Below are 12,619 nucleotides of genomic sequence, written 5' to 3' on the forward strand. Positions count from 1 at the left end.
TGAGTAGACACAATGAGACATTAGCACTGTTTTAATTGAAATCCTTTTTTAGACGGGATCTTTATTGAGTTAGATTTGGAGTCCTAATATGAAGTCGAACTAACTCAATGTTTAAGAATGATTTGAGTGTTCTTTGTATTTGTGCCTCGATGCTGCACTGTGGACCGTGGTGTGATGTTCAGCCCTAGAGTGTGACAGGTATTAATATCCATCTGTGTGCACTTCTCCTCTGCTTGCACACTCAGTCTCTCACACGGACCAGAGAACAGAGCATTTACCAGCCGAGGATGACAGCAGTGAAGAGCTAACACAGGGAACGCACACACCCCTACACACGTCTGTGATTGCAGCAGAAACAGTTTAATTGTTGATTAGCACGATTTATGCTAATGTTTGGGAGGCTGTTTTCTTTTGTCAGTTTGGAAGTCAGTCATGTTTGGAATCCTGTTGAGTCATTGTGGCGGGAGCATTTATTCCGGCCCTCCTTGCGCTCGGCTCCTCTCAGTCCTTCTGTTTCTGGTCTTGGGGGACGAAGGGTAATAATTAATCCTTTTATGTGTAAGAAGCTGTGTTGCTTCTATTGTTCTTCCACTTGACTAACCTAAGCAGGGTTACCTAGGAAACCTTTGTGTGAAGGTTCAGTGTTCTCCAGCATTCAGATCTGTTCAGGTGTTCAGTACGGCCGTTTTTTTTCTGCTCAGTCCTGGACAGTTTGCTTTGGCATATATATACTGTATATACAGATATGCAAAAGGAATCTTGGGAACTCTAAGACTGATATTTCCCACCAGCACACTAAAGAAAAAGAACCATCTAATGTGCTTTTTGCACACTGCTGTATGTTCTCTCACATACACACATACAGCTGAAGGATAAAAATGTTCCTATAGTGAGATAAAATATAATATATAAGATAACTTTAATAACTAGAGCGCATTAGCATCAGTGGTTCGCCCGCTCAATCACGAGTTACTGTCATTACCGTTAGTTACCACAGCCTACAGTTTGCTAACAAGCTATGCCTTTGTCACATAAATGCATATTACCTAGCTGTGATAATTTACAAAACAGCTCTGTCTCCTTCTTCAACCCTCTGGGGTCTGAGGTGTTTCTGGGCCCTGGAGGTGTTCTGACATGCTCTGACATTTGTGCTTATTTCTGTTACTTGTGATATTTTCATGGCTAAAATCTGATTACACTGCATTCAGCACAAACTCTGCTACAATAATATGTCAGCAGCATGTATGTAAAAGTTCGTAGTTTTGAGATAATGCCATTTATGCGTGGTTTGTGAAAAAAACTGTCACTGAAATAAGGTCATGAAACCCATACTGATTATTTCTTCACAAGACTTTTGGAAATTGTATCACGTAGAATATTTGCTCCAAAACTATGTGAAAATCGGCCTGACTACTCATTCAGATAAAACAATATATTGTTTTAAAATTTGAAAGACATGTTTTGTGTAAGAGAGCTTTATGCGAGGAGGCATCATGAATATTGATGTGTTTCACACCTGAGAAAGACAAAGACCCTCCCCTAATGGCCCTATCAGGTGCTATCAGGCCCTATCATTATGAGGAACCTTGCACAAACAATGAGGAGATTTAAAAGAAGAATGGCTTTTTGATTGTTTGGATTTATTTACAACACGACATAATCCAAAGATACACAACAAATGACAAAAAAAAGCACATTATTGAACACACTGATGTAAAGACAGAGACTTGAACAGTCATACAACTTTGTGCCATTTCTGAAACATAGTACATACCTGTCATTTCCAAGGTGTTTGATTTTTCACTTTACCATGTTCATGTACAGAGACTTATGTGAATGTTGAAGTCAGCAGGACTCAGTGGCATCTGGTTCCTGTAAAGAAAACAAAAAAAAACAAAAAACAAAACAGCTGTGAACATGCTGATATCAAGAGAAACTATAGGGCTGCACGATTTTGGGAATACATTTTAGATTTTTCTGGTTTAAATTGCGATTTAAAATTTACAAAATACACCCACACCCACACCCACACACACCCACACACACACACACACACACACACACACACACATATATATATATATATATATATAAATAATGAACACCAGGTTTGCTGTGCCTTGTAGGCATATAGGCTACATGCAGTGCTGCATAAAATAATAATAACAATAAACTATAAATCGTTAAAAATAATAATAATAATAATAACCTTTATTTTATAAAGCGCTTTAAAAGCAGCTTCTCAAAGCACTGTACACATAATAAACAATTGTTAAAAGCAACAAGAAACACATCAACAGGAAAATGCAAGTTTAAAAAAATATGTCTTAAGTTGACATTTTAAAATGGCATAAGTCTGAGCTTCCCTAAGAATTCCAAAGGACAGGTGCATAGAAAGAGAAAGCCCTGTCACCCATAGACTTTAAGCGAGTTTTAGGAACAACCAGCATGCTCGATTGTGAGGAGCGCAACCTGCGATTTGGAGTGTAGGGGTACAACAGTTCTGCTAGATAATTTGGAGCCAGGCCGTGCAAAGATTTGTATGTGAGCATCATAATCTTGAAATCGACTCGGAACCTACCTGGGAGCCAATGCAAAGATTCCAAAACAGGAGTGATATGGTTGCATATTCTGGACCCAGTTAAGATCCTGGCGGCAGAATTTTGTACATGTTGAAGCTTGTGTAGTGTAGATTTAGAAACTCCGGCTAAAAGGGGGTCACAATAGTCTATCCGAGAGACGATGAAGGAATTTATCAGCTTTTCAGCTACAGGAAAAGTTAGCATTGGCCGCAATCTAGCGATGTTTCTAGGATGGAAGAAAGATGTTTTAACAGTACTCTGAATGATAGAATCAAATGAAAGATTAGCATCAAAAATAACTCCAAGGTTCCTCATTTTACTCTGGATACCCAAGACAGAGCCATCAAGAGTCAAAGACGAAGAACCAGCTTTGGAAGTTTGGTGACGGGAACCAATGAGCATAATTTCAGTTTTATCATTGTTCAAACACAGGAAATTATTACTCATCCAGGTTTTTATTTCAGTAATACAGCTGGAAAGAAAATCAGTGTTGGGGCGCTCATCTGGTTGAGATGAGCTTCCTTATAGCAGTCCCTTTGTGAAACCGCGAGTGGGCATGGTTTCAGTGCCGACAGCGTTTGTGTTACGAGTGCTGAGAGAGAATCCACTTGCACGCACCCTTTTAATGACAAAACTCCACATGAATAAAAAGGAATGCTTCAGTAACACTACACTTGAGAAAAATATATGGATTATCATATGTTACTTCAAATGTTTCCATTCGTTATGACGTTATGAAATGAGATTGGAGTAAAAATATGAAGCCTAATGTTTGCCGTGTTTTGCTTTTCAAACACACAGCACGAGTGACTCAAACTCACAGCGCATGCAGAGAACATTTACTGAAGTGATCGAGCCGCTCCAAACTATGAAACATTATTGTTACCATATTATACATATCTACGTTTGAGCAGATATCCACAAACACAGTATTTAACAGTAAACACAGGTCTAAACATTATAATATTCACCATATTAGAGTAAACACTCATACTAGCCTACTTTTATCATGCTGTGTTTTATTATCGAACATAAAAGCATCCTCATGTCGTACATGTATATAAATTTAGCATTGAAAGGTTGCCTACCCGTCTAGTTCACATTTCAACATGTTTCTGTCTATATATAGATACATAAACATGTACGACATTAGGGTTCATGTTTTTAGTTTAACATGTCTTACCTTAGAAATCTTCTCATCTTCAAATCACGTTCTTCTAATTCTTCTGAGGTAAATCCAAGGTAAACAGCACAGCACAAACACAGTCTTCCAAACTCGATGAAAATCAGAGGAATACTGAAGTCTCTTTGTTTTGAGGCGTTTAAGGGCCTACATTCCTTTGCGTAGACTATTTGCATGTCAATCGCTCGTGCACGCGTGGGTATGGTCACATTAGAGTTAATGAGGACCCGTTTGAGAAACATCATTGCTTTCATACGGATTACTTAAACAGAGAATATTTGTTTTTGATATAATTTACATCTTTTAAAAATAGAGACGCCAAGCTTTGTAAAGACATACAGTACCAGTCAAAAGTTTGGAAACATTACTATTTTTAATGTTTTTGAAAGAAGTCTCTTATGCTCATCAAGCCTGCAGTTAAAAAAACAAAAAACAACAAAAAAACAGTAATATTATGAAATATTATTACAATTTAAAATAATGGTTCTCTTTTTTAATATACTTTAAAATGTAATTTATTTTTGTGATGCAAAGCTGAATTTTCATCAGCAAGTACTTCAGTCTTTGGTGTCTAAGACTACATAAATTATACTTAACTACATAAATTATACTTAAAAATATACAGTATTTAAATATATTAAATTAACTTGAAGTACACTTCTTTTTTCGTAAGGTTTGCCAGCTGGGATCAGTGTTTAACGTGACCATTAGCAGAGTGACTCCATTAAGCGAAAACATGTTGCTTGTGTTTGTATTGAGGTCATTCAGCCACACGTATATACACACTGCACTAAAGCAAACACATCTCCTCCCTTCTCTCTGTCTTGTGCTCATCAGAAGCGAATTTGTCCAGTCTAAGAGAAGTGTCCTCTGCCAATCATGCTTGAATCTTCCTCTCCAGAGACAGGATGATGCTGACAGAGAGGACAATGTGTGTGTGGGACATGGAGAGAGTAGAAGAAAAAGTGGAGAGAAATGTGTGATGAAAGGCTTCTTGAGTTTCAGCAGGTAGACAGACTGATGTGACCTCTCCTTTACCTGTCGGAGTCAAACAAACGGCCTCTGCAGGACGTGTTTAGCAGGGCGCAAGTCATTACGCGATCTCCAAATCCTCTCGCCCGTGAAACCTCTTCCTGTTCCCGATGCTCCATCTGTGCACAGCACTCGGGGAGGAAAAAGCCCAGTGATTGACATGTCAGCACTTCCTGTCAGGGATTTATGCTGCACGGCTGAAAATGCTCCTGCACCACAAGGTCATAATTTAGCTTCCTCTTGGTTTACCTTCTCCCTGATAGAATTGCTTGTAATTTATAGTATTGTTTTAATTAAATAGATTGAGAGAGGCCTAAGTGCTCACGGTTTTAAGACAAGCTATTTTTTAGGAAGTACAATCTGAATTCTTAAACTCCCGCCTAGGACGGACATAAAGTAGAGCAATAAAGTGAAAGGCCACTAAACCAGGTAGTGGAATTAAACTGTTGTAGAAATATCACAGGAAAACATGTACAAACTGACACAACCACACCTGCACAAAACAAAAGCAAATCGGGTGGTATCATGAGCAGTGTTTGTAAAGCGACAGAGGACCATCACATAAATGAATGATTGTGAAATGCAGGTTCCTACCAGGCAGTGTATGATGGACGACGATTACCCTTCAGGCTTGATGTGTTTATATGGAAATAGTCGATTGTCAGTATGATAGGGATATCTGATAGCTGTTCTGGGACAACGTTACCCATAACTGCTGCTGTAGGAACTGTTTCCACACCCCAAATCGATTCCTTAATGCCTAGTGCGAAGAGAGAAGCTGATTCCACGTCAGTGGCAGTCTTTATCTCTGAAATCTTTTAACATTTTAAAACACAGTTTAACTCAACAAAAGCAGTATAATTCATCAATTAAAAAGAAATTATGGGAGCATTAAAAATTCGTTTTTCCTAAGTTTGTGCAATGTTTCATTTTAAATGACGTCCATCTCCACTTTTAAATCAACAGGCGTTGATCCACCCTCTAAATCCACTGAACAAAAAGATTTACCAGTCACGCTCCTTGAATATGGTCTCCACTTGACTAAATCCTAGCTAGTACTTATCAATATGATAAGTGAGTACCGGTGTGTGATTGTCTATGTAAATAACAATTAATAACATCAGAATGTTGTACAGGGTTAGTGCTGTATATGTGGCTTCAGGCGTCAGGAAATCCATTTTAAATGCAACTTCACATTTGTAACTTGACTTCTATTAACTCTTGACTTCTGTTTATGAATCCATAGTGTGCTCTTCACGTATCTGCACAGCATTGTTGTTAATGAAGGTTTGATTTGATAGAAATATAGATTCACGTTTTATGTTTAAAATCACCTTTCCCTGTAGGTGCTTGAAAACACAGCACTAATATGAGGAGAGCAGTGACATTTTTCCAAGTAAGGATGTGCCACATCTGTTGGATCTGTAAAAGACTCTCTGTGAATTGGCTTGACCAGCATCCTTTTCCTCCATGTGTTGATGAATTTTAGACTGAAACAGGCTGAAAGTTGCAGATAACACTAAACCTGGGATTGTGGGATTCCAGTACACCTGATCTGTTGGTTGGAGACATTTGAGTCAGTGTTTGAATTCAGAAACCCTGTTATGACTTTGGTAATGTTCTTTCTGTCTCTCTTTCATGTCTGTCTTTCTCAGTAATGGCTTTTGGCCAACACACAGGGTTCAGGTCAGTGTTCGGTCTTCACTCGACTGGTTGCTTGTGGCTTCACATCGGCCAGAACAAAAGTTCCTATTAAACTACTCGGAGGGAGACAGCGAGTGAGAAAGAGAGAGACAAAACAAGCAGAATGATTTGGGAACACATGCCATCACCTGACCACAATCCAGCTTACATGTGCCTTGTACACTTATTCATCTAGAAAGTGACGAGGTCGTTTAGATAAGGTTTTGTTGTTCTTTTCCCTCGTTAGGGTGAATGAGGGTAATGAGAGAATCTTCTGGGACTGACTCTGCTTTGCCAGCAGGAGGCTGATCCATGATCCTCTCGTCTGTTCTCATTTGCCATTTAAATTCATTCATTCATTTTTTCATTCATTCACTCTCTCTCTCTCTGTCCTTCTGTCTAAATTGGTTTTGACACAGGAGGTCAGTTATGGCATTATGAAGGCTCAAATGCTCCCAACAGCGTTTTAATGAGCAGAGCAGCTTTCAGCCGTCTGGATGATCCTCTCCGCTGGATCTGAATGAATAGAGGCCAGCACAGACAAAACACAATTAACACACCATAGAGACCCGATTAACTAAGATGTGCTTGCACTGGTTTCCCAATTCATACTCAGACACACCCACACACAGTACACTATAATGGTCATGGTTTTACTGAACGATCCTGAGCATGGTGAGTATTGTACAGCGAACCGTGCTCAGAACAGGAGAACCATCTCAGACTAAAAACATTAGTCTTTAACAGTGCCTTCAGACCGTAACAGAGTTGACCGTTTCAGTTTAATTCGACATACCGGCATCTTGCTCGAGAAGCTTCTCAGAAATAAAATGGTATGCAGATTTTTCTGGAAGTACCCACTTTTCTATTATAAGTTGATTACAAAATGAAATCATGGCTTGACCTTTTAATTTTGTCCCTAACTGACGAACATAAACACAAGATAAAATAACCTAGGGACAGAATCAAGTCTGTTTCATAATACAAACAAAATCTAAAAACAAAATCTAAAATAACTATTTAGAAAGAGATAAATACATAAAGCTAGCTTTAATTTCAGTATATTTTGTTTTATAGAAGGAAACATAGCTGGGTAATGGCACATGTTGACCTGTGCTGTTCTTCCTGAATTACTGTGCATCAGATGGTTTGGACTGTGTGTGCGACGATAAAAACACAGAAGTATTTGCCCTGATACATGTCTGCTGAAACTAGATTTGTGCCATTTCGATCTGTCATGTGTTAGAGGTGGTACCACAGTGGCCTCCAGTGGCCAGAAATAAAACACCAATATTTGCCATTCTGTCAAGATTTCAGCCTGATGTGAGTCTCAGGACTGTGCTCATTAATTCGCTCATAGACTTTTCATTTTCACAATGTGCAGAACAGGATATTCTCATTAGCATCAGTTTTTAATTCTGTCTGACAGCTAGAAAAAAATCACTAAGTCTGGACTTTACAGCATCTCTGTATTTCTGTTAAAGCGTATGGTATCTACAGAAGGACATAGCTTATTGTGATGTCAGATTACAGTCTAAACTCATTTCTGTTCCTCGAAAGAGACCAAAGAAAAACAACAGGCTGGGCTCAGTTTCTCTTACTGAGAAATATTGTAAACGATATTATTTTTCACAGATATTACACATATATGGACTTCTCTTGCACTGTGTGTTTTTGCAGGCAGCCCAGTGAACCTGACCTGCCGAGCGTTCTTCGGTTACAGCGGAGATGTGAGTCCTCTCATCTACTGGATGAAGGGAGAGAAGTTCATTGAGGATCTGGATGAAGGACGAATCAGAGAAAGTGAAATTAAGTAAGTAGTTTATACTAATGACACCCTTTCCTATCATTTATCGAGATGATAATTCCTTTCATTTCCTTTCTGGATCGAGATGAGCAGAAAAGCTTCTTTCTCGTGTAATCTCCATCTAAATTTCATTGACTCCATTAATTATGCAGTTTAGGCATATGCAATCTTAATCACATCATGATGAGTATCAGGGTCAAAGCAGATGACTGAATCTGGGCTCACCTAAACTAGATCCCAAACTAGGAGTTCCAAAGTATTATTCTAAACATTTGTGAGTGGTTGATGGAAAGTCTGGACTGCCTGTTACTGTAAGTCAGTTCATGTATTGAGCTACAGAGTAGCAAAAATGAGACTCATTATTAGGTTTTGGAATATGTTTCAGGATACGAACACACCACGAGCATCGTAATACAGTCCGTATGCAACTCTCGCCAAAATTAAAGTCCACTGAGCTCCGCTGACTATGGCCATCAGAATGAACCAAGAGCCCTTTACAGTATTAATACAGTACATTGCTAATGCTGTGAGTGAATGTTGGATGAGTGTTTGACTGCATTTCTCATGTCTGGTTGGTATGTCAGCTATCATTTAGTCAGAACTGATCCTAAGGCCAGTGTGTCATTTTCTGCCTGTTACTGTGCCAGTGGCTGAATCAATTCACAGCCTGCTAATAGAGAAGAGCTGACAGCAATGACAGCAGAATTTCATTTCTGAATCTGTACCTGAGATCCACTAGGTTTGGGTCTTGCAGCTCTGTCGTCCACTACAAACACTGTAATTAGTCTGATTAGTGGCGGTGAGTGCCTGTGGATACTGACCCGTATCAGTTCTGACATCACTGTAATGGTGTGAAACATCCACAAACATAAAAAGAGGGCAGAACATCACCTTATTCTTTTTGAACAAGAACAGAAACAATGTTTCTTTAATGATATGAATTCCCCATCATCCTCTCTCTCTCTCTCTCTCTCTCTCTCTCTCTCTCTCTCTCTCTCTCTCTCTCTCTCTCTCTCTCTCTCTCGCTCTCTCTCTGCAGACATAGTTTCCATGGCAGCTGCAAAGAAAAGACACTTCTTTTCTCTTCCATACCCTGTTATTTTTTCTTCCCCGTAGTGCTTGGTAGTTAGGTGTATGTGTTTTATGATGGATGAGCTTTAGTTAATCATAATGTCAATGTCTGATTTTCACTTATTCAGTGTGTCACTATGTCTGATGAGTGGTTGTGTTTATCAGTAATTTATTAAAAATAAATAAGTTGCTAAGTTACATTTCCTGATACTTATAACAAATTTCTACACACACAACTATACACAAGCATTCAAATACAAACTAGGTTTTTACAAATGTCAAACTTTTTTATATATATTTTTTAAATGCTTACACACTAAAACTAGTACTTGAGGACACTCACTCATTCACTCATGTACCTAATCTTCAGACCAAGTCTGCAAAACTGCAAGCACTTCTCTGCTTTACACTCAGTTTGTAATTGTGAAACAAACTTTTTGCAAAACACTAAACACAATTCTCTACATTAGACACATCATTCAAAACTAATGGGTCTTGTGTTAGATTTAAAAAACACTGCTATGTAAATGGCACACTCTTTTAATGATTGCCTACAGCCAACGATCATTTCATTTATTCATTTATATAGCACAAATAAACACAACTAAAGTTGACCACTGTTGTGGTCATCACAGTTGATCATGTGTCAAAACACTTATGCATAATTTGTTCACTTGGAAATCAAAACTCATTGTTTTGAGAAAGAAAGAAATTACCCCCTCCCCCATTTCTGTTTATAGTGTAAATATACATCATTTTAACCCTTAGAAATCAAAACTTTTTTTGAGAAACAATATACATTTTTCACCCTTGTATTTTTGTTTACAATATTTTGTAAATATAGACTGAATATGTCTAGAATAAGTCAAGTCACCTATATTTCTATAGTGCTTTATTCAATACAAATGGTAATAATAGTAACAAATTCAGCTGTAAAGTCAGTTCAGTGTTGCTTCAATTCAATAACTATAAAGTTCATCAATTGTGCACATACTATATATACAGTGTATTTGCGCACATGTGCGTGTGAGTGGTGTGACAAACTCCTGTACACTTCACTGTACACTGAACAAGCAAAAGACACAAGATGGTAGTGTTTTACACTTTTCACATTGTGTGTAGTTTGGCATGTATATGGCTAATCATTTGAGTAGAGTTACTATGCAAAACACATTTTTAGAATAGTTAAAATAGTATGAATGAAGTTTGAATGCAAACACTTTTGCAAACACTAAATATTCAGCAATATTATTGATTTAACTGTACTGAAACTATTGAAATAAGAACTGAACTGAACTGGATGATGACATCACTGTTTTCTATAGAGCTGGCTCATTACCATGCCAATCACTCCGAGAGTTGTCATGACAGAACTTGATTTAAATTATAGATGGTTGTTGAACTGTTCTCCTCTTCTTCTCTCCACAATTCCAGAACTATTCGGGAGCACTTGGGTGAGCAGGAAGTGTCCATCTCACTGACAATAGATGCCGTGGAGGAGAGCGACCTGGGAAACTATTCATGTTATGTGGAAAATGGCCACGGAAGACGACAAGCCAACATCCAGCTCAGCAAGAAGGGTAAGAGACACTTACAGTTTTTCTGAATTGCTAAAACACCTTTCTCGAAACCATCACCCACTTTCTCAAAACCTTATACACAAAACCAAATCTTCAAACTACATTCAGAGGAGATCTGACTCTTTTGGAAAAATCCAAATCAAATAATGCTTTCAGATTATACAGACAGCCAGTCAATATTATAAACACTACAGATCATTCATTAGACGCTACATCAAAAAATGGAGAACAGCATCCAAAGCATGCAATTACAGAAAAAATGGATATTGTAACAAACTAAACAAAATCGGCATCACGTCTTCAGGTTGGGTCCGGCCTGAGGACTTTGTCCACCTACCAGGCAATGTGGTCTCTTGCCAGGCAAAGGGAAAAACCTTCTAGTGTGCCGATCCAGCCTTGACACACCTTGCTCTTCCTCATCTTCATTCTCATACACATACCCATCCGCCTCTGCCTCTCAGATTGTTTCCATCTATTGTTCATATCATCATTCACTCCACCTGTGTCACCTGTGCACTCTGAACTGGCTTAAATTGTACAGTTGGTTTGATCACATCATTATAAACAAGTGTGAACAATTTTGAGTCACTGTGTGTAAAGATAACAACTGTGTTGTAGTGGTGTTCAACTTTTGCATGTCTGTTTTTAGCGTTTTGCAACAAAAGTGCATATTTGTGTGAAATGTGTTTAAGTGAATGAGAATGTGTTTAGAGTTTTGCAAAAAGAGTTCATGAGATTTGCAAATGGTGTCTAACTGCCTGAACTTGTTTAAGGTTTTACAGAAAGAGTGATTTATTCAACAATTTGGTTTAGGCCTTTGAGAATTTGGTTCAAAGAATTAGGGTTAGTGTTTTAGCAGTTCAGAAAAACTGTAAGAGGATTGTGCACCAGATGCTAACATTTGAAACCATTGTTTTCTATGAATGTACAGCACACACCGCTGCTAGCATCAGTGTCCACCAATTCCATAGACTTCAATTCATTCATTCGTTTTTATAAATGAACCTGCATTACAAAGTTTAAAAGATGCATTGTGTAAAGGCAATTTTCCAGTAACAAGTTTAATGCTGTTTTGTTTTATGTTGTTTATTGTAGAGCAAAAATATCCATGTGGCTTGCTGATTATTTATCGGGAGCTCTCAGTTTTGATAAAAACAACTCGATGTTAAAGTTATTTTACAGTAAAATCCAATTATGGTTGGTCAATGTGACAGGCTGTGGTCTCAGGAAACCAATATCCTTCCTGATTTTCAAAAAGGCCTGAATTGGGGAATTGAGATGTGATGTTTTTGGTTTATCATCTGGAAAAATAGTCTATAGTCTATAGATGTTTTGTTTGAATTAACTGTTAAAAAAAAACAATAAAAAGAGGGAAAAAAGCTAAATGTAGAAATATCCCTAACTTCTTTTCTTGAATTGGTTTGATGGCAGACTTATCCTGTTCACTCGGTACATGAAAGAGATTGACTCTGAGAATGAAGCAGATTATGGTGCAGTTGAGATTCACTCTTCACTCTGATGTTTATTTCATGCCTTCAGTGCTCTGTAAGTAAATATACATCTATATGGACAGATTCCAATTCACTACAACATTTGACATTTGTTTTTATTTTAAATTCAAAAGGCTCAAATGAGGGAAATACAAACATTTGTTTGTCTAAGAATACATGTCATGTTGTTT

The 12,619-nt window shown here is 37.9% G+C and overlaps 1 protein-coding gene across 4 annotated transcripts in view; it reads left to right on the forward strand.

The window, feature by feature from the left end:
* The window catches only part of il1rapl1b (interleukin 1 receptor accessory protein-like 1b), a 237,163-nt gene that overhangs the window by 216,779 nt on the left and 7,765 nt on the right, over positions 1-12,619 (forward strand). For all 4 annotated transcript variants that reach the window (XM_079857724.1, XM_079857726.1, XM_079857725.1 and 1 more), the window contains exons 7-8: positions 8,161-8,293; positions 10,793-10,938. In XM_079857724.1, the coding sequence (XP_079713850.1) occupies positions 8,161-8,293; positions 10,793-10,938 (279 nt within the window). The remainder of the gene's footprint in view (positions 1-8,160; positions 8,294-10,792; positions 10,939-12,619) is intronic.

Source organism: Squalius cephalus (genome assembly GCF_949319135.1).
Source record: "Squalius cephalus genome assembly, chromosome: 22".
Lineage (NCBI taxonomy): Eukaryota > Metazoa > Chordata > Actinopteri > Cypriniformes > Leuciscidae > Squalius > Squalius cephalus.